The sequence below is a fragment of the Heloderma suspectum genome, chromosome 3 (genome assembly GCF_057233095.1).
Source record: "Heloderma suspectum isolate Gila_16-S chromosome 3, 16-S_ref, whole genome shotgun sequence".
NCBI lineage: Eukaryota > Metazoa > Chordata > Lepidosauria > Squamata > Helodermatidae > Heloderma > Heloderma suspectum.
The window spans coordinates 195,651,879-195,674,273 of record NC_139460.1 but is presented as its reverse complement, the minus strand read 5'-3'; the positions used below and the strand labels follow the sequence as shown (position 1 = coordinate 195,674,273).

General features: G+C 44.8%; 1 protein-coding gene across 2 annotated transcripts in view; it reads right to left on the bottom strand.

The window, feature by feature from the left end:
* Positions 1–21,693, bottom strand: part of RET (ret proto-oncogene) — a 204,258-nt gene extending 182,565 nt beyond the window's left edge. Inside the window, exon 1 of one of the 2 annotated variants that reach the window (XM_084845256.1) lies at positions 20,564–21,693. In XM_084845256.1, coding sequence (XP_084701382.1) covers positions 20,564–20,633 — 70 coding nt within the window. In that variant the 5' untranslated portion in view covers positions 20,634–21,693. The remainder of the gene's footprint in view (positions 1–20,563) is intronic. The other variant, XM_084845255.1, reaches the window with a different exon arrangement.
* Between the last annotated feature and the right edge of the window lie 702 nt (positions 21,694–22,395).

Here is a 22,395-nt window from a genome sequence, read left to right as displayed (position 1 = left end):
CTGGCTTGCTATTTGTTACTGTGGATCTGACTTGGACAGTCTGGCTCTGCTTGCTCCTCTGTTGTACCTTTAGCCACTGATTTGCCAGACCCCAGCCCTGAGTCTGAGGGACACAGCCCCTATCGTGATATTTGGGGGGGGGGGCTGGCTAAGCCCCAGTAACCACAGATGATGCAGCCAAGACAACCGGGGCCATCACAATGAGACACGAGTGAGCCTTTGTATGAAATGTAAAAATGTTCCCATTTATAAGAAACACAAAATCCTTCAATTTGCTGCACAAAAAGCAGCAGCAAGGTGAGGTTATGGAACTCTCAGCGGTAACCTCCTTAAGCAGAACTGGAAGACTACCCATAAATCACTAGCATTCCTGGAATGTGCTATGTAACCAAGCCAACAAATCTGTTTTGATGGACTAGAAACCAAGCCACCAACCTCCCTATTATCTCCTTTGTAAGATTATCCATAATGTTTTTTTAAAAAAACACAGTAACATTAGAGCCACACAAGCAAAAACATAATGTCTGTTAAATATGTTTAATTAGTTTTCTAAATGCATATCCCATTAGGTAATCATTAGAAATAATGTACCCATTTCCCTTGCAAAACCAGAAAAAATGCTGATTTAGTTAGCCAAATTCCTGAAGGTAATTCAGCTGAATCAGTACATTTCTATCATGATTAAGTGAGCAAACTTTCTAATTTCATTTTTGCTACTGGCAAGACATAATTTCTTCTTAAAGAGGTCCCTCCAATCCCCCTGGCTCTTGCAGGTCATTTCAGGCATTTTACTTGCTGTCCCAGAGAGCAAGAGCGCTTCTGAGCTTCATTATGACCCAATTAAAAGTCCAGGTATTGAGAACAACCTCTGAGCAATATCCTTTCAGTTGGCAAAAGCCCAGAACCACATTTTGTCAGGCCAAGATGGGGGTGGGGGGAAGGACTCATCCTAGGGTGGTCCTACTTTACGAAGGGCAGCCGTCTATTTGAAAACTTGTCAGAGGATACTCTATTTGAAAGCATCCTCTATTTGAAGGACTGTCCAGTCCAAGTCCAGTTTAAAGGTAAACCCAGAAGGAAGGAATGCAGGGAGGGGCCTTGAAGTTGCCCATCAACAGTTAATAACTGGGAAGCAGAATGAGCAAGGCACACAGGTCACCTGGTCAGTCTTCCCACTATGCGTTTCCTCTTTTGGGGCGATGCATAAATAGCCACACTTCCTCCCCACCCACCCTAAAACCTTCCCAGACCTCTCTTGGGCCAGGGAAAGACCCCCAAATGCTTTCTCCCTTCCCAATCTCTCCCCTTTCTAGGTCTCTTCCTCCCTCTCACTTCCTCCTTGAAGGACAGGCATTGTTTAAGGATTACTACAACAGTGTGTTGTTATTTACTGAGCTTCTAGAAAAGAACATATTATCACAGAATATAACACTGTGTTTTCACAGTTTTTGGATCTGCCCTAGGAACAATGTCCAAGGCTGTGTATCCCATAACAGGTTTCTGTTCCAGGACAATCAAATCCTGCAACATGTCAAATATACTTGAGTTCCAGTTAATGCAGTCTGGTTAATATTGCCAAGTTGTGTGCATCTGATTCACTACAGAAGCATGGGATTTGGTATCAAGCATAAAATTAAGTATCTTGAGAATTTGAGCTTTATTTCTTTTTTTAAAAGCAAAGATATGCTTGAAACATGCTGACAGAGTTTGGTGAAGTCTCAGTGCACAGAGCACGGACTGCGCAGAACTTTCAACAGCAATGGAAAATTGTTCATTGCCCCAAAGGACTCTTTGTTCCTTTCCAGGACTCTTAGGACTGTGGAGAAACAGTGTTTCAACCAAATAGTTGTGAAACTGACCCAGTATTTCAAGAAGAAATGGTATCATGAAGTGCGCCCCACTTTTGCTTCAACAAATCATTTCACAGATTTACTTGTGAGAAAGTCCCACTGAACATAATGGGGCTTATTTCTGAGTAGACATGCATAGAATTGCATTAATATGATTCTCAAGCCCAAAAATGCTGGGACACCTTTTAAACCTTTGGGTCTACTTTCAAATAAAGCATAGTTGGGTTTTTACAAGACACTCAAAACTTGGTTGTCTCTGTGGTATAGGTATATAAAGGTAAATCACAGTCTGCAGAAGTATTACACAAGCTTACATTTCCTTTATTAATTAAGGTTTTTACTGAGCTGTGCTTCCAAAACATGCCTACGGCTTATTTGGAAAAAAGGTTCCTTAAGGTTCCATGGAACCAACATCTCAGTGTTTGTGGGTCAGGAGAGGTCGAGGAAATTTGTCATCTGTTGTACTGACCATTGTATAGGAAATCTAGAGTGAGACTCTTATCCAGTTTCCTTTCTTGTCTGGAGATGTCAGATTTTGAGACAATTTGTATACTTTTGGCTGATCAGAACAAATACCTTATGTGCCAAGTCTTGCTATTTGCAACAGCTGCTTTTAAAATGAGACAGAATTATGTATAATCATATTTATTAGTGGTGGAGATTATATGATTGGGGATTTATTGGGGATTTGTTGTCTCTTGTTTTGCTATGAACTTTGATTTTAAGCAAATAAAGGTTGATTGATACAAGACATTCTTACCCCCCAAAATGAAAGAAATCCAAACGTTAAAAAAAGGTTTTCCTAGTATTTCAGGTGTAAAAATAGGGGTGCATGGAATGACACACTATAACTTTGTATTCTAACATGCCATGCCTGCTTCCATCACTGTCCTTTCTTTGGAGGGATATTTAACACTGCACGTCTCAAGTAAAAAGAACTGCTGGAAGATCAATCTGCCCAGTCTGTAACGTATGTGTTTTTCTGTTCATATTCAACTTCTTTCTGCTATAACAGTAGCCCCCAGTGAGTGGTAAAGGAGAAAGCTGTTTATAGCAGCTGCCATAATGCACCTCAAAACAGGGCTTTCTGGGGTGAAGGAAATAGCTCCAGTTTGCTTCCCCCAGAAAGAATTTCACCTCCTCTCCCCCAGGAAAGAATTTCATCTACCTTCCCCCAAATAACAAAGTAAGAAACCCATTTCAAAGTGGATGAACCAGCTACATACTGGTTCAACAATTTGGTACAACAATCACTGCAAATAAGCATCTACAAATCGACTTCATTTACACAATGTATATAGGTTCCACTTTTCTTGGTACAGAATTTTGATTTATGAGTATACTACACAGCCCTGGCAAGAGCCCACCAACCAAGTTAACTTGCAACCCAGACATGGCATTACTCCTGGAATCAGTCAACTGGTCAAATTCTGCTATGCTGACAAACAGTGCCACACCTGTTAACTATGGATCTACAAAGTAAAGTTAAGATTCCCCCGCTGGAGGTGCTTCTCTGGCAAGAAGGATGATTTCATCTGAACATGGCAAACATTAGCACTAGGTATATGTATTGCCTTCTATTATACTATATCTTATGCAATATATCTTGCTTTGATAATACGCCATGTTTTTCTTTACTTCTGCTCCCTACTCTATAAGGGACCCATTAATTCTACAGACAGATCTGAGCAACAGCTGACTTTTATACTTCCAAAAGGAGAGCAGTCACTGCTTCTTTGGCCCCAGTACACTTTGCTGCAACCTGAGATATTTTCCCTTGGGGGGTGCCTCCACGAACGACTTATTCTGAGCTGGCTGTATTTGGACATTGTTAGGGTGTCAAGATGTGTCGTGGCCATCCAGCAGCCACTCCGGAGTTTTGTGCCAAGCAAACAGTTCTTCTGATCCTACTTTTAGTCTGATTGTTTTCCTTCAGTCAGCTTGTCTGTGCTTTCATTGCGGTCTGCACCACCCTACTCATTTACTCCAGCATGATAGCCCTTCACCTCACTGACTCCAGTCAAGGGGGGTTTCCCCAATGTTTTCCCTGCCTGTGTTTCCCTGCTGTTTCTGCCATTTCAGGGCTGGCTGTCAGAGAACCTGGCAGCCTCCAACTTCTTTTTTAAAAAATTAAAGTGGTAAGCCAAAACAGTGCTTTTGCTGGCAGTACCTACACCTCCCCCATCTTGCTCAGTATTTCACTATTTTGCATTTGTCCAGCAATACCCATATCTCCTATCCCCCTACCTCACTATGACACTATGTCACTATACAGGGCCATAGCGATTACTAGACAATTGCATGATAGTGACCTAGTGACATTGAAAACCTCTTTGTAGGTGTGCTTCTTTAACTTCTCCCTTTCTGGATGGGAGATTTCTTTCACATCTCTATGCCACTATCATGCATTTACACTATCGCCATGCTGTCAAGGGCTGATGGAAATTGCAGTCCAACAACATCTGGCCACGCATTCCCCACCCCTGCATTAGTCTTTTAATGCACGACCCTATCCTGTAACCTCTTTGAGTCTGTCTCATTCTAACAGCCACTACAGGCATCTGCAGCCAGAGATCCCGCTTCCAGCCCGTGCCTTGGACCCACACTTCCTAGCGCGCCAAGAACCACCAGCGGCCCCTCATACTCAAAGCAGCTCCAGCTTTTCCTTGCTGGAAGCAACAAGGAAACCACCACATGGGCGGTTTTCAGATTTGTCTCTGGAGGCTTCCATTCTTGCATACAACTGGGTGGGAAGGGAATGGGGGAAAGCACAGCAACTGCCAGAGAGAAAAGCGATAAAGTAGACCGTACCGTGATTTCATTGTTTTCTGTGGGGAGGAAACCCTAAGGAAACTGCTAAGATGAGTGTCCAGCAGCACTGACAGGGACTATCCCCTTGTTAAGAGCACAAGGTTAGAAAAAGGCTCTCCGGCTGCAGAGCCTGTAGTGGCTGTTAGAACTGGACTCCCAAGTTGCTGAGAACACACTGGAAAAGAGCTCTTCAGCTGTAGGTGCCTGTACTAGCAGCTGGAACCACAACAAAAACAAAAACAACCATCCAGAAACAGGGCAGCTTCTGTACTGATGCCCTAAGGTGCATGTGTAAATGAGCTATCAAACTGACTACTCGACCAGACTGGTTCTCTTCTTCTTGGCAACGCTGCCCAGCCTCTATAAGGACATCTTCTAATCTAAATAGATCAGTGCAACGATTTTGGCATGTTATACTTAAGCAGTAATAAAGACAAAAACAACTGTCTGGAATTTGAGATTCTTGGATGGAATGCTTTTCAAACAGAACCTAATCTTCTAAGAGTGAATAATTAAAACTGTACACACAGGCTGGCTAATGTGCAGACTGTTGAGCTGCAATTCAATATCCCTCATCACTGAAAATATGTCCATGCCTTATTTATTTAACTTTATACAAATATTAGAGGAGCTGGTTATCAACCATCAGAATTCAGATTTTTTTCGCTACCACATTCTGGTTCATCAGGTATTGACTGAAGTTTAAACGCTAATATTTTTATATGAATAAAAATGAACAGGAACATGCTGGGAAGTAAATGTACATGAATGCAAAATTTACATAGTATCTGTCATTTGCATAATTTATTCTATTTATGATGGACTTGCAGAGTGTAGCTTTCTGCATTGTGGGATTTCAGATTTTAACTTGCATGAAGTAAACCACCTCCCCACCCCAAACACACATGACTGCACCAGGGCCCCACCTGCACCAGGCTTTTACTCCGGGGCGGGGGCAAGTCGAGGTCCCTCGTGATTGATGACACAGTCACAACTTCGCAGCCATCCGTGGTTTTCGCCAGGAAAAAGCGGAGTTCCAAGGAGTCGTTTTACTGTGATTTGCGGGGTTTGCTGCGGGTTCCCCTACGGTTGCGGGCCATTGGTTCCTTCCCCGAACTGACTTTGCATCTTACAGTGGGCGTGTTGTAGGCATGCTTAGTGCCTGTGTCACTCTGTGATGCCCCTTTACTCCCCCATCCCTTCGCAGCTGCACCATTACAGAGGCACAGAGAGGCATTTTCATTTATTTAATCACACTTTCATACATTTTTGCAGCTTTGTATCTTCGCAACGGTTGCTTTTGGGCTCAGTACCGAAGGGCTGGGGAGGGTCTTGGGGGAGGAAGAACATCGCTCCAGAAACCATTTCAGAGTGATGGGTAGGCACATAGCGCTCACGCTTGTGAGTGCGAACCATCACGAGTCTCAGGCTGGGGAACTGACAAACTGATGGTGTGGAAATGAAGGCGCACAAAACACCCAATTTTTATTTAAAACAGGGTCAGAAAGACACAGCAGAGCCCCTCAAATATAAAACAGCCACTGAAGTGTTGCACCCCCACACTCATGGGATTGCACAGCTGCGCATTTCAGTATAATGGCCCAAAAAAGAGGGCACAGCGAGTCTCTTAGGGAAGCAGGCAGTACATCGTGAGTGTATTGCAGGGCATTGTGATTCAAAGCCGCGTTGCTGCACAGTTGCGACGGGGGGGGGGGGGTCAAAGCGATGCCATATAGATGGGGCCCAGAAGCTAATTTTGCAGCAGTTTAAGAGGGCGTGCACCTGAATGGTAGCCACTAATTGGTCAATGTCCATTTGAACTTCCAAGGTTCTTGTATATAAATACTGGCTCCTGTTTATCATACTACAATCTAGTATGTCAGCAATCAATGCATGTGACAAACCTAATTTAATAAAGTCATCTGCCCTACTGATCATGCTGTACTGAATTCAGTATTTCACATGAAAATGCTAGCTTTTTAATATTCATATTAATTTCCTCGCTAGGAATTTTTGGCCATAACAGAAATCATCAAGAGAAACAGCAATGAGACTATTGAGAAAGGGTTCAAACTGAATCTGGACCAGAGCGGGGGCGGGGGAACCCAGACAAAATCTTTGTTTTTCCCCACAACAGGAACTTGAATAATTGTTTAACATTATTAAACCCAACTAGTTCAGAACCCCACTCAATACATTCAGAATAAGGATCCAACTTTTTAAAAGTAAGATGATAGAGGGCCAGCCCTACCATTAGGCAGAGTGAGGCATCTGCCTCAGGAAGATTACTTTGGATGTCATGAAAGGGCAGTAAATTGTTAGCCATTTAATTTATTATGTATTCATTTTTATGGCTGAATTTGGCAATTTAATGACAAATTTTACTGCCAAATTTTGGGAATAGGCACTTGTGGGTTTTTCTGCCTCAAGTGCCAAAACAGCTTTACCAGCCTTAGATACTATGTACCTTGAAGCGGGGGGGGGGGGGGGTGCGATTTGCTGCTCCACCTCAGGCATCAAAATATCATGAGCTGGTCCTGGGTGGTCACTCACTGGACCCAACCAGACCAAAAAATATAAGCACATCAAACCAGTAACCAAGGAGATTATACACTTTGGGTTTGTCCAGGCTTCTGTAGTGTGTCCTATAAGACGGGAAAGCAGGAAACAGGATGGAGGCCTGCTGTTTTAAAGCTGCAATCCACTCTATATCCAACTGTGAAGATAAACCTCCCTGCTGGAGTTAACAGCTTTTCTGTGCATGGCATAGCACCACCCTAAAAACGCTGCAGTTCTTGGACAGTCTCTACAGTTGCTAAAGGTACTGTTGCAAATTATTATTTCTGACTTAAATGGCCAACATATACATAGCTGAGTCCTAGGCAATGCGTTTCCCGACAGAAAGGCTGCATCTGTGGTGGCTGAGGCTGCAATGGCCCAGGCAGTGCAAAGTGCATTAGCCTCCCAGAGACCTCCCAGCTGGGTGAGGGAGACAGGGCTAAAATCCCAGAGACAGGCAACACAGGGATGATGGATGGGGGTGTAAGCGAACAAATGGGTATATTTTTAATGACACCTTTCAACACAAACAAATAACTCGGGATCGTATTGTTTTTCTTGCATTCCTCTCCTCTGGTTTTCCAAAGTATTGTTGATCCTATAGGGTAGGGCAGCTTTCCCCAACCTGATGCCCTCCAGATGTGTTGCACTACAACTCCCATCATCCCTAGCCAGCATTGCCAAAGGTCTGCTGGCTATGGGTGATGGGAGTTGTAGTCCAACCCATCCAGAGGGAGCGCGTTGCAGAGGGCTAGGGTAGGAGTAGGCAACTGGTGGCATCTCCTCTGGACCATGGTTACCAAGGACTCCATACCATATCAGCTGCTTCCACCCAAGCGGAGAAACAGGCAAAGGGCTCCTTAACTCCTCCCCCACCGCATGGCCAGTAATAGAGGCTCCTTCAAGAGTTCTTGCTCAAAGCACCTCAACCACTCACTGCCATGCACAAGCCAGAGGGGCAAAGGGAAACGGCAGGGAGCAGCAGAGGTGCCCAAAGAGATGGCAAAGCCCAAGCCTCTGCTGTAGTTCAGTCTGGGAGGAGAGAACAGCCTAACAAGCCCCTTACTGATGACTCAGCTCACGAGGAAGAGAACCAGTGGGCAGAACCCTTGGCCCTGCTCAGTTCAAAATGCATTCCCCCTATTCTTTATTTTATTTTATTATTTATATCCTGCCTTTCTGCCAAACAATGGTGCTCAAGACAGCCAAGAATAAAATACTGATTTTAAAAGAAACTTAATTAAAACATCACATAAAAACAAATAAATTAAAAAAACAATAAAATTGTTAAAACCTGGTTGCTAAGCAAGGTCCTTGAATTGCATTATTACTGCATTCCTAGTTCAACCGCTTCCTTGAATTGAATTATTACTGCATTCCTAACCAGAGCACCTTAAATTATTGTTCCCATGAGGACTCTTCTCAGCATGAGGAGAGCAAAATATCTTAGCAGGGTTATCTGCAGTAGTAACTATAATGAAAACATTCACCCAAAGACTCTAATAGCTCACCCACACAGAAAGTTTCCATGTTGCTGGACTGACCCCCCCCCTTTCTGTCTCTGTCTCTCTCCAGCACAGGGAGAGTGTCAGAACAAAAAGAAGGAACCGGTTCCACTGCATTTGCTAGGGAAGGTGGAAGAGTGGGTTGGGAGTCTGGGTGAATGAGTTGGAAAGGGACCATCTTGCACCCCCAGATTATTTGCAAGGCTCTTTTAACAACTTGAAGGACTGCCTTCCCCAGCCGCCACCAACTCAGGGTTTAAGATTGGCCAGGGAGGTAATCCTTGTAATCCTTTAGGATTGACTACTGTAACATGTTTTACGTGGGGCTGCCCTTGCAAGTGATGCAAAATGGCAATGCCATATCCTACTAGATCAGGGCTGGGGAACGTGTGGCCCCCAAGTGTTGTTGGACTGTAACTCCCAACATCCCTCACCCTTAGCTAAGCTGGCTAGGGCTGATGGAATATGCAGTCCACCAACATCTGGAGGGCCACATGTTCACCCCCCCTGTATTAGATGCTGGGAGGCAAAAACATGTTTAACTTACTATGTGGCAGCTTAGCTTCTGGGCCCAGTTCAAAGGGTTCGATCTTACCTTTAAACCCTTTCGCAGCCTGGGACCCACCTACCTCAGGCATTGCCTTTCCCCACAGAAGCCCAACTGCTGTTTACATGTGGTAGGAAGGGCTGTGCTTGATGTGTCTACATCACCTGAGGGGAGCACATCTTTGGCAAGAAGCTGGCCCTTTAATGCAAATTGCTCTGAGGTTATGGAACAACCTCCCCCAAGAATTTTTGAACTGTGCTGCTCTTGCAACTTTGGGGGAGAGGATGAAAAACCCACCTCTTCCAAAAGGCCCACAGCTGTTCAGCAAGTGCCTCATTTTGTAGTGCTTTTGCTGGAGAGCATATCATTTTTACTGACCAATGTTTATGAGACTGATTTTTAATTGTAATATGACTCATATTGGTTTATTACTGAATATTGTTGGAAATCACCTCTTGTTTTGGAAAGGCAGGATACAAATGCTGTAAACAAACTTCAGTAACATTATCTATGTTCCAGAAGAGCAAATCTTTTTTTAAAGAAATCAACTGTGTGCCCAAAATCTGTTTTCTCTGCCTTTATACACTGCTTAGGATCCATGTACCAGAAGGAATGCCTGCTCCTATACCAATCTGCCTATGTATTGACATCATCTTCATAGGGCCCGCACAGTCTGAGGTAAGGTGAGTGGTCGACAGAGAGAGAACCGTCCCAATGGTAGAGTCCCAATTGTGGAATTCCCTCCACAGCAAGGCTCAGCCAGCACCAACATTGTTGTCTTCAGCACCAGGCAAAGACATTTTCATTTTAATGTAATAACGACTTTTAAAGTAACTTTTATGTTTTATTTGTATTTTATCTTGTTTTGAAAGTTATGCTAAAGGACAGCATAGATTTTTAAAAAAATATTTAGTCCACATCATCATCAGAGCTCCAACTTCCAAAACTGTGAGCTGCAAGGAAAATTAATCATAGATTAGTAGGGTTGGAAGGGGCCTACAAGACAATCGAGTCCAACCCCCTGCTCAATGCAGGAATCCAGGTCAGAGCATCCCCGACAGATTTATTTATTTATTTATTGCATTTATATCCCGCCTTTTTTCCTCCAAGGAACTCAAGGCAGCGTACATGATCCTCCTCCTTCCTCCATTTTATCCTCACAACAACAACCCTGTGAGGTGGGTTGGGCTGAGAGTCTGTGACTGGCCCAAAGTCACCCAGTGAGCTTCCATGGCCGAGTGGGGTCTAGAACCCGGATCTCCCGACTCCCAGTCCAGCACTCGCCTCGTCTTGAATGCTTCCAGTGTGGGAGAGCCCACCACCTCCCTAGGGAATTGGTTCCATAGTCGTATTGCTCTAACACTCAGGACGTTTTTCTGGATGTTCACCCAGAATCTGGCTTCCTGTAACTTGAGCCCATTATTCCATGTCCTGCACTCTGGGAGGATAGAGAAGAGATCCTGGCCTTCCTCTCTGTGACACCCTTTCAAGTACTTGAAGAGCGCTATCAGATCTCCCCTCAGTCTTCTCTTCTCAAGGCTAAACATGCCCAGTTCTTTCAGTCTCTCCTTGTACAGCTTTGTTTCCAGTCCCCTGATCATCTTTGTTGCCCTCCTCTGAACCCTCTCCAGTTTGTCTGCATCCTTCTTAAAATGTGGTGCCCGGAACTGGACACAGTACTCCAGATGAGGCCTAACCAGTGCTGAGTAGAGGGAAGCTAGTACTTCCCAAGATTTGGAAGTTATGCTTCTATTAATGCAGCCCAAAAGAACATTGGCTTTTTTGCAGCCACATCACATTGCTGGCTCATCTTCAGCTTGTGATCTACAACAATTCCAAGATCCTTCTCGCTTGTAGTGGTGCTGAGCCAGGTATCTCCCATCTTGTAACTGCGCATTTGGTTTCTTTTTCCTAGGTGCAGAACTTGGCATTTATCCCTATTAAATTTCATTCTGTTGTTTTATGCCCAGTGCTCCAGTCTATCAAGATCACTTTGAATTTTGTTTCTGTCTTCCAAAGTATTAGCTATCCCGCCCAATTTGGTGTCATCATCTACAAATTTGATCAGCATCCCCTGTACCTCCTCCTCCAAGTCATTAATATCTTACAGCATACTAGCAAGACAAGGGCAGTTAGGGTAGTGAGTACAAGCCTTTCTTCACACCGAGCTTTTATCCTGCGATTGAGATGGCTCCTTCACAGAAGTTTGTGGGCTCTTTAGATGACGCTGTTACCCTCCAGGGCGTCTCCCGCACTAAATGCCCTTTGTTCCATTTTTAAATAGATCGCAGATAATGAGCTATCAAATTACCCTATTGTGTTCTGCTTGAGTTCCCTCTGTGAAAAGAGGAAAAGAGGCAAGAAGAGGAGCAAGATCGATGAAAGATAACGGAAGACTCAGATATGGGGAGGAGGAGGGGGAAAGGCGAGGGGGGAAAGGAGGCAGATGACAAAGGGAGTAATTGTGATCCTGCATTTAAAACGGAAGCAGAAAGCCCTGTTTTAAATGTAGGATTTTAGGCTGGTGTAGAGATGCCCCAAGTGAGAAGGCCTTCTCAGTGGTAGCCCCACAGCTCTGGAATTGACTACCATCAGGAGTTCATCCAGCCCCTTCTTTGCAGAAGACGGCTCTGAATACCCAGTAGTTTGCACCAGCCTTTCCATAGTCTATGGGCTACAGGTTTTCTTGGTGTTATGTCTTGTGTGTTTTTTTAATAGCATTTTTATTGAACATTTATTGCTTTTCTGTTGAATTTGTTTTGTACTGATTTTTTTCTTCTGCACCACTTTGAGAAAGTTCTACCCTTAAAGGTGGGCTAAAAATCATTTAAAATAAATAAATAGCATTATTTTAGGCTGTAATCCTATACCCATTTACCTGGGAGCATCTTTACCCCCACTGCACTGCTGTCTCTGACCACCATAGGATTGTTCTGCCTGGACACTTTCCTCATGACACATTCTGCATTTTGAAAACATGCATTGGCTAGAATGTCAAAATGACTGACAAATGGCTGTCTCCTGCATAACAGTCACACTTGACAAAAACAAGATAAAGATTCAAAGGGAATTTTTTAGCATCATGTGTGAAAACAGTCTAATACTTTCAAAATGGCCCAAACCCAAAAGAACTGTTAATCAGTACTGGAATGGGAGACCTAAGGAAGCCACAGTCCAAGGAACAGCAAGATCTGAGTATATATAAAATATAGTGGGTTACACCCAGTATATATGTCCCCTTCCTCCAGAGAAATTTCCTTCTGTCAGATATAGGGAAACCTGGATGCAAGCCATTATTTCTTTATACTATTGATAGTATATCAATACTGTTCCTATGAATGCCTACTACTGAAAATATTTATTTCTAATCAAAAGTGTCTTCAACACATGGGCCAGATTTGCACAATAAATTTGAGCCATGGTGGCTTAAATAAGCCACTATGATTTGCGGCATGTGCCAGGAGCCCACAGGCATCGTTCCATAGCCTAACCCCTGCTCGTAGGTTGTCACGTCATGGGAACCTGATGACGGTGGGTTGTTGGCATCGTTAACAAACCGCCCACAACCCTAAAACAGCCCATGGGTTCTGGGTGATTTGTTAACTACACCAACAACCCACCCTCGCCAGGTTCAGACAGCACAACAACCTACAAGCAGGGGTAGGGTTATGGAATGGCTGCCCACGGACCCCCTCAACATGCCACAATCCATGGTGGCTTATTTGAGCCACCATGGCTCAAATTGATCATGCGAACCAGTTCATGGAGTAGATATCATATTAACTCTTTTATAGATGCACAGAGTCCTATAACTGTTCATTTTTCATTTAACAAAAGATTCACTTCCAAACAGCTTACTTCTGTTTGATCTTTAAACATCTTTGAGTGGGATGCATTGAGCAGGGGGTTGGACTCGATGGCCTTGTAGGCCCCTTCCAACCCTACTATTCTATGATTCTATGGGATAAAATAGAGAGGAGGAGGATCATGTATACCACCTTGGGTTCTTTCAAGGAAAAGGTGAGATATAAATGTAACAAATACATTTTAAAAATAATAACAATTACACCTTACAAGGCAAGCATAAGGTTTCCAGTTTTACTGTTTCCCCATCACACTAGTGTAAGCACAGGGAGGGGAGCAATTGTAGAGAACCAAGGAGCGGAAGGGAGTGCTTAACTTATTGTTATAGGCCACTTTTTAGGAGAAATCCTCCCAAGGCAGCGTATGCAGACTCATGCACACGCGCAGCGATACACACACTCATGCACACACATTCCCCTCCCCCCTTCTCAGTGGGCAAGGGCAGGGAGCTTTAAACGTCTCCTCCCTAGGCACTGAAGGCACCATGCACCTCCCCCTGCCATGCCAGTTAGTTAGGGGAGGAGGACACACCGTTTCAAACCTCATGCTGCGCTGTCTTCCCCATTTAAATCACGCTCATGACAGTCCATAGCCGTTTGACAGGCTATTGGTAGAGATGTATGAGAATTTTGTTTCAGTTCACAAATAATCTGAACTTGTTCTGAATGGGAGCACATTTTTTCAAAAAGTGTCCATACATTCCCAAACTTGAGATCATGGGTGCCCAGTCTGTCATTTATTTGATCAAAGCCATAATGATAAGATGGCCAAGCGCCCTACTTTAAGGAAGACAGTCCTCTTTTTGAAGGTGCCCTCTATCTGATTGGCTGCCCAGTTGACATCTGATGTAAAGTCAAAGACCCATGGAGAGCGTGGAGGGGCCTTGAAGTCAAAGACCCATATGGATGGAGAGCATAGAGGGGCCTTGAAGTCAAAGACCCATATGGATGGAGAGCATAGAGGGGCCTTGAAGTCAAAGACCCATATAGATGGAGAGCGTGGAGGGGCCTTGAAGTCAAAGACCCATATGGATGGAGAGCGTGGAGGGGCCTTGAAGTCAAAGACCCATATGGATGGAGAGCGTGGAGGGACCTTGAAGTCAAAAACCCATATGAATGGAGAGCGTGGAGGGGCCTTAAAGTTGCCCATCAACACTTAGCTCTTGGACACAGGCCCAGAGGTCATCTAGTCAGTTTTCCCCACTACTGTGAGATGTAATGTATTTCTATTTAAATTATAGTAATTATTTCTAAATTTACATGTATATGTATGTATGTGTATATTATCATATGTAAATTCCTTCCCTCTTTTGTTTGTCCTCCTTTTCTGGTGATGCATTTCCTCTGTTTTGGCCATGTGTAAGTGCCCACCCTACAGAATAGAAATTTTAAATGTGATCTGAATTTGTAGTAAATAGCAGACAAGGCCTGGCGGGCGATGGTCCATGGGGTCATGAAGAGTCGGACACGACTTAACGACTGAACAACGAATCTTGGAAATGGGCATAATGTTGGATGCAGGCATATACAGAGGAAAACTTGCAAGTGTGTGTATTTAGTACTACTCTTATCTGCTGTTTCTCACTGACAACCTTTCTCCAGCCAGGCTTAGAGTAAGCTGGGGGAGGTATTATGGATGAGAAGCAACAGTGTGGGGGAGGGTTTTCTGTAGTTCCCCCACACACACTTCTGGAACTTTGTTCCAGTTGACATCTACCAGGCCACACCATGACTGGCCTTTAAGTGGGTCCAAAAAACTTACTTTTTCATCTTAATGTATAACTGAGCTGGATGTTGTGTAGATCAGGGATGGCCAGAAAGTGGATCTCCAGATGTTTTGGACTTCCAGCATTTCTGACCACTGGCAGAACCTACTGGAGACTGAAATTCAGAACATCTGGAGATCTACTGTCTGCCCACCCTGGTACAGATAGTACTTGCTGGTTTTTAATAGTTAAATTTTTGTGTTTTGTTCTTACCATTTTATCATTGTTTTATTGTGTTTTATAGTTTTAATCTTGTAGTCCGTATGTAAGTGGTGTGTGCACATGCTTACAGGTGTGGCACCTGATCCACCACCCATCCCCAAATAAAGCCCTCCAGGTCAAAAAGGTTGCCCAGCCCTGAAGTTAATGCTTCAAAAATTATTTCATAGGGCTAAACCATGTGGTTTGCTTGTTTGTTCACTATAATATTACACATAATTTATTCACCTAATGTAAAATAAATATAATTATTTTTCTGTGTAAAGTATTTTATGTATAAAGCTTATTTAGTCACAGCTCTATAGAATACCCAAAACAGCTTATGACAAAATAAAGAATTAAGCCAGTACAGCGGTTAAACAAAACATTTGAAACCTGCAGCAGTTTAGAACCAGCAGCAGTAAAATGCCCATTTATAATCACATTCAGCTCAGCAGTATTATTTTATGAAGTCTTAATCAATAAAAATGCTTCAGCTTGACAACAAAAAAGGGTACAAGCATGAAGCCTGGGGTGGCGAGTTCCACAGGGAGGGTGCCACAACCATGGAGGCATTGGTCTGCACCCTCATCATTCCAGCTTCACTAAAAGAGAGTAGGCAGGCAAAGCCTGAGCTAGAGCCAGTCCAAGACATTTTACTGAGAGGGGCAGACAAGCAAAGGGCACCCATCTCTGCCAAATCAAGGTGCAGAATGCCAAGGCAGGCCAATTTATTCTGAGACCTGAGGCAGAAATCCCACGAATGCTTCTCCCCAGGAGTAAAAACACAACAGGAATGAATTAAATGAGTAACCATTTGCTGTCCTTCCCTGACATTCAAAAGGCAGCTCTCTTAGGTGGTGGTCTCACTCTGCCTAATGGTAGAGCCAGTCTTCAGCTGCTGATTTGAGGGGATGCAAGAGGTACATATGGAAGGAGGTGACCCTAATGGAGGCAGAGGGAACCATTTCTTTCATTCAAGGGCTCCATGCCAGCGGTGGGTGGAGCCAGAGCCAAAAGTGGGCAGGGCCACCACTTCTCTCTCTCTTTCTTCCCCCCTTCCTCCCCTACCTTGCAGCAGGCTGCCAAGGGAGGGGACAGATAACTCTTGCCAAAGGTCTAAATCGATCATTTCCATAATGCTTTTCTCCCTGCTCCTTCTATCACTCCATCCATTTTGGTTCCACCCTCATTTTCCCCCTCCCATCCTCCTCCTCTCCTTCTGGGCTCCTCACCTTGCATGGAACATGCAGGCTGCCCTCCTACACCCCAAGGCAGGCATGGCCCAGACTATGCACGGTTTTAAAAGGGGAGGCTCTTTACACATTAATTCTTAAGTGTACACAAGGGTTGTTGTTTTTTCAGTGTATGCCTAAATATGTAAAATGCGGGTGTGACAAACAGGTGTCGCACAGGTACACTCATCAGAGAGCTGGGATGGGATGTGGCTCCTTGTTGAGTGTACACAGAGTGGCAAACCCAGGTTGATTGCTGTGCAACATGGAAAATGTCCCGATGAAACTGGCTGAAGAGCAAATGTATCTGGGCAACTTTGAAAATTCATCCAGAACTTCACCCTGCTGCTCACTATGGCTACATGTAGATTTCAAGCAACATAAATAAGAGTTGGTGTCACACCTCTTTCAAAGCAAGACAACAGTTCTCTCACACACAATAAGCACCTTTTGTGCTAGACATCTTACATTCCTCATTAACGTTGTCCTAAAAAGCATTTGCTGCTATGTTGAGTCAAAAAATTAAAATGACATTAGTCATCAATTCAGGTGCACGGGTTTAAAATGGGCACCAAGAAAGTAAATGGTGCTACTGGGGAGGGGAACCTCCAGTAGCTTAGGTGTGGGTTCAGTCGTATAAGGAAGGAGAGAAGAACCCCATATGGGAGGAGGAGTGGGACTTGAAACAAAAGGATGCAAGCAAAATTCAGGATCCTCCACCCCATTTTAGAATATGATCACTTCACATCTGCTTTACCTAGGTTTGAAGCTCAACTCTCATTTATGTTGCTTTTGAACATAACAAATATTTAACCATGGAGCTACATCGGGGAATATACAACTTCAACTCACAAGAGAGAAGTCTGAACAAAGATGTGGAGGGGAAAAAAACACTGCACGGGGGGGGGGGGGGAATGTTAGGAATGTAGAAAGCTGCCTTATACAGAGTTAGATCATTAGTCCATCTAGCCCAGTATTGTTGCCACTGACTGGTAGTGGCTCTCCAGGGTTTGGGGCAACAGTTTTTACTGCCCTACCTAAAGATGCCAGGGATCAAACCTGAGGCCTTCTGCATCCAAAGCAGGTGCTCTATTGAGCTACAGGCCCTGTTCAAAAACAGCTCCCACCTGCCTTGGACCCAAGGTCTTTAAGAAAGGACCAAGCAACTTCAGTGAGTAAGGAAGAAACAAAGCAGTGCTTGCAAATACTCACTAAAATAAAGTTCAAATTTAGCAAGCATTCAAATATTAGGCATGCCATCTCTTTCGGTTTTCCGATCCTATAGGGACAACGCAGTGCGAATTTCTCCCTGTGCAACCCCCAGTGAAATTCTTGGGAGCAGCGAGCTCTTGTTCATCTCCCATTTGTTTCAATTAGGGCAATACAAGAGAACTTTCCTCTGCCTTGTGCCCTTAGGTGGTTTTCACAACTGGGACTTCATTTTTTTCCCATCAGATCTCTTCCATCTGCAATTCGAACGTAAAATCCGCATGGATGAGAATCTACCTTCAATTTAGGAACAGCAGTCTTCTGATTTTTATCTACGTCTGAAACCACTTTTACTTATTTTGTTGCTGGCAGAATTCTTCTGTCTGCCAGACATAAGTTAAACAGGGGCAGCTTTTCCCTGCACACAAATGTAGCAATGGGCTACACCTGCAGAATTTGTTTGTTCTGCAGCTCTGAAAGACACAGGCTCCCTATCACAAAAAACTCTGCCACTGCGATTTCTATCAACACAATATCCACAAGTGACATCAACCAGACTAAAGGATTCATAGCATCACTTGGAAAACCACTAGAAATGCTATTTCACATTTGTGAAAATCAAAGGATGGTGCAATATGCAGCTAGCTAACAACCCAAGCTTATGCATGTTTAGTCAGAAACCCTTATTGACTTCAGTGGGGCTTACTCACAGGTAAATTACATAAGACTGCAATCTAAGAAGTTTTGTGGTGAGATCCAGACTTAGTCATGCTTAGAGTACACCCACTGAAATCAACTGGACTTAAGGTAGTCCAGATGGCTCATAAGCATGACTAAATTTGGATCCGACTCTTGATATTTAGGCTGCAATCCTACAGACACACTGATCTGGAAGTAAGCCCCACTGAACTCAGTAGCACTTACTTTCGAGGAGACATTTAAAAGATTGCACTGTCAAAGTAGAAAACCTGTGTTTGAACAAGTGTTTGCTTTGCTCATCCATGAAGTAGCTGTTAAGAACACAGAAGGGAATACATCGATAAAGGTTACAAACATTAAAAGAAATAAAAAGGAGAGCATATACATTAATTTTAAAAGGAGAAACAGTTTTACTTTTTGGATTAGTTTATCACTCTTTCACGTGCAATTTAGAAGAGGTTGCCAAAACATGCAAAGTATCATGTGACAAATATGAGTCAGAATTTTAAGATGTGAAACCATTTTCAAAAATAGGAACACGTGTAGTCAAGAAAAAAGGATAGGAAAAAAAAGATGTTTAAGAGAATAATAAAATGCTGCTCTTGCCTCTCCCTTTTCATCCTTGCCCCCTTTCTCTGTATTCTCCTCTACTACCAAATTTTAGATTGTAAGCTCTTCTGGGCAGCGATCTTTTTCTCTTTATGTTGGCACCACATACACACAATCACAGAAAGAGAGAAACAACTTAAGCAGATGTATCTATAGGTCACATTTCAGAAAACATTCAACCTCAGGAAGTTTCTGGATATGGAAAAAAAAGGGTGGGCAGTTAATATTTGCATTTGATCCATTTTGTTCTTGATGTTATACCTTCATAAAGTTAAAGAAACAACTAGAGATGCATAGATCCTTAGAATGAGCAACAGACAAAAGGTGTGTGCATGTGTGTGGGCGGAGGGGAGAATCTCTTTGCCTGGAAGACTTAAGATACAGTAAGATGCAATTCTTAAGAAATGTGCAGGGCAGAAGGCTTGTATAAGTCAATCAACACTTCCATGAATGAAACCCAAACCCTGTGTGTGTACACGTGTGTGTGTGTGTGTGTGTGTGTGTTTCATTGCCTTTAACTGATTACCAGTTATGCCACCATGGGCCATTTTTAAGATTATTAATTTTTAAGATTATTAATTATTATTAATAATTATTAATTATTAATTATTATTATTAATTATTATTATTATCATTTTTAAGATTATTGATCCTGACCCAGCACAAAGGGCCAGAGTCAGTGTTAGAAATTAGATGAGCCAAGTGCTCCACCTCTGGATCAGCCAGCGGCATCCATCCAAATAGGAGTTCTTTGTTTTGTTTTGAGTTCTTTTTAATGATTTAAATGGGACCCTCAGACCAGGAGAGCGTGAATAACTTTCTTTACAACACACCATCTCTGATTTATTCACGTAAACATCAGAAATGCTTTGGCAAATAAGGCCAGATGGAGGGGAGGAAGATAATGGATTTTTCTGTTTGCCTTAGAAACTAAACAGCTGCGGGAAGCATCATCTGTGTGGCGAGCCAATAACTTTTCATCTTGTAGCCTTTTTTCCATTTATCAACCTGAAGCCAATTTAATTTGATAATGGGGAGTGGAGGATGAGAGAGAAAATATTACAAATTGTATATTATTAAACCTTTTACAAAAAAATCCTGAAACTTGCTTTAATTTCCATGGTCTTTGTTTCGCCCATCAGATTTGTTTGAAATGAGGATTTATACACCAGGTACTATGAGGCTGTCTTGTCTTGTGTGTGTGTGTGTTTAAGTGACAAAATACATAAGTTGCAGATATTTTATGAGGTGGGGGTGGTCTTTGGAGCACAGTCTGCAGCCAGTAGAGATGCACGATCTCAGCAAAAATCAGGCATTTTTAAGCCTCCAATCCCATGCTTACTTACTCGGGTGTAAGCCCCACTGAACTCACTGTGACATGCATGGTTATTTGGAAGAAGTCTTAGTGAGTTCAATGTACTCTCAGCCAAGATTGTAGCCTTAAACAGGATCGGGGCGCATCAATCCCTGTTTTCCATAAGGTAAATTTAAACAGGTGCGTTGTATACGCCATCCGACAGAAATAAACGGGACATGCAGCCCAATCCTCTCCATCTTTACTCGGAAGTAAATCCCACCGAAATCAGCGCACTACAGAGTTACGCAAGCGCGCATATGACTGCAACCTTCAACGCTGGATCGTGCCCTTAACCACTGTGCCATCCCACCCCAGAGCGCCAAAAGGGGGGGGGGGTCCCATCAGATCTACTTACCCTCACACAAAACGACGACGCCGAGTGCCCATCTTGCAAAAGGCATCTTCCCCCCTTTGGATAATCCCATTTCCCCACCCAGCTTGTTACGCGGTAGCGCAGTGTCCGCGATAAGTCTCTGAAACGGGCCACCTCAATCGAAAACGCGCACGAGAGGACCTCCGGGGTGGTTTTTGCCTTCCCCTCACCTCTCCCAAGAAAAAAGGTGTCTCGACTTGGTGTTGGCAGAGAAGCGGATCCTCAGTCAGGTCCGCCCCATGGTGTGAAGGTTTCCCAGATCTCTCTGCTCACTTGTTGGTGGTGGGGTTGCAAAATGCCAACAAGCCCGAGGGCTAACGCGGGTCTTCCCGTCGTGAGAAAGGAAAGCCCGCGTGGAGGCTTCTGCCGGTCCTTGACTCTCCTCCGCCGCGGTTGCAGGAAAGAGAACGAGTCTCCTAGAAGCGCCCCGGCCAAAGAGAACTTGAGTCCACCTGCCGCCCACCTTCCCGGCGGCGGCGGCGGCGGCTCTCTCTGAATCAACTCCCGGTGGCCTTCAGCCGGCCGCAAGCGTCTGAGGCGCGAGCAGCTCGAGGGGGCGTCTTCATTGAAGCGGGCAGGCGGGAGGCAGCGAAGCTGAGTCAACTTCAAAGGGGAGAGCGAGGAACTGGAATAGAGGTCTGCCTCCTTTCCTTCGCCGACAAGCCGCTGCGGATGCAGCCAGCGCGCTTCGCCGTCCGGATAGGGCGCGCAGAGCGTCTGCAAGTGCACTTCTTCCGAAGAGGCGCGCGCGTCTTCGGGGAGGGGAAGGGATGCTGCTTTCCGCCCCGGCACCTCCCGCACGCGCGGGATGGCGAAAGACGCGCGCCTGTCCCCCTCAGCCCGCGCCGAGCAGCTCGGCTTTTGTGCGCAGCAAGGCGCCTTGCTGCTGCTGCTGGCGGCCGCCTGGGGTGGTCTGGGCCAGCTGGGGACTTGCCTCGGTCCTTGCGACGGAGCTGCTGTTTGCCTAATAAGGCTGCTGGCAGTACGCAAGCAAACAAGCAGAGTTCTCCCCCCCCCCCTCGCGATGGAGCTGCTGGGGACGGTCGCTCGGGCCAGGCAGCGACTGGACAAGCCCCCGCCCGCCCGGCGCAAATGAATGAATAAATTGCAGCAGAAGCGCGTGTGGCGGGGAGGAATACGGACTGGCAGGGGAGGAGAGGGAGAGCGCCGCGCTGCAGGCGAAGGACCCCTCCGCCGGCCTGCCTGGGAAGGGCCTCGCTGAGCCCGGGGGGGGGGGAGGAGGAGGGACGGAGGGATCAGAGCGGAGAGGGCAGGGAAAAGGGGAACTTCAGGACAGGCTGGCCACAGGTGTTGCCGCGCCCGTATCGAGGAACAGTGGGCCGTAGCCAAAGTTGCTCCTAGTTAGAGTAGACCCATTGAAATGAATGGGACTTGCGTTAGACGAACACTGGATACAACCCAGTGTGGGTGGGTGTTTTCAGGGGAGGGCATGAGAAGTCAGTGCAAAAGGCCAACCTGCTCCATGCAACTAGTCCACAGTGGTGGAATAGCGTTCACACCACTGAAAACAACAGACTGCCAAGTGCCAACTGGTCTTTGCAGCGTGGCTGCATCCCAGTGGCCGTCAGCCACAGAGATTGGTGACACCACACCCGCTGCTTTCCACAGGCTTGGTTGCAAGGTGTTGTGTATGTCCGAAGCAGAGTTTTACTCTTCTGAGACAATGGAAGGGATTGGACACATTCCCCTGGAGTCCAGTCGAGAAGATCAGGGGGAAAAACAGGCAGTGTGGTCCAGAGCTACATTTCACCCCCCAAAAACGTGGGATAGGTTTGAATACGAAAGAGACAACA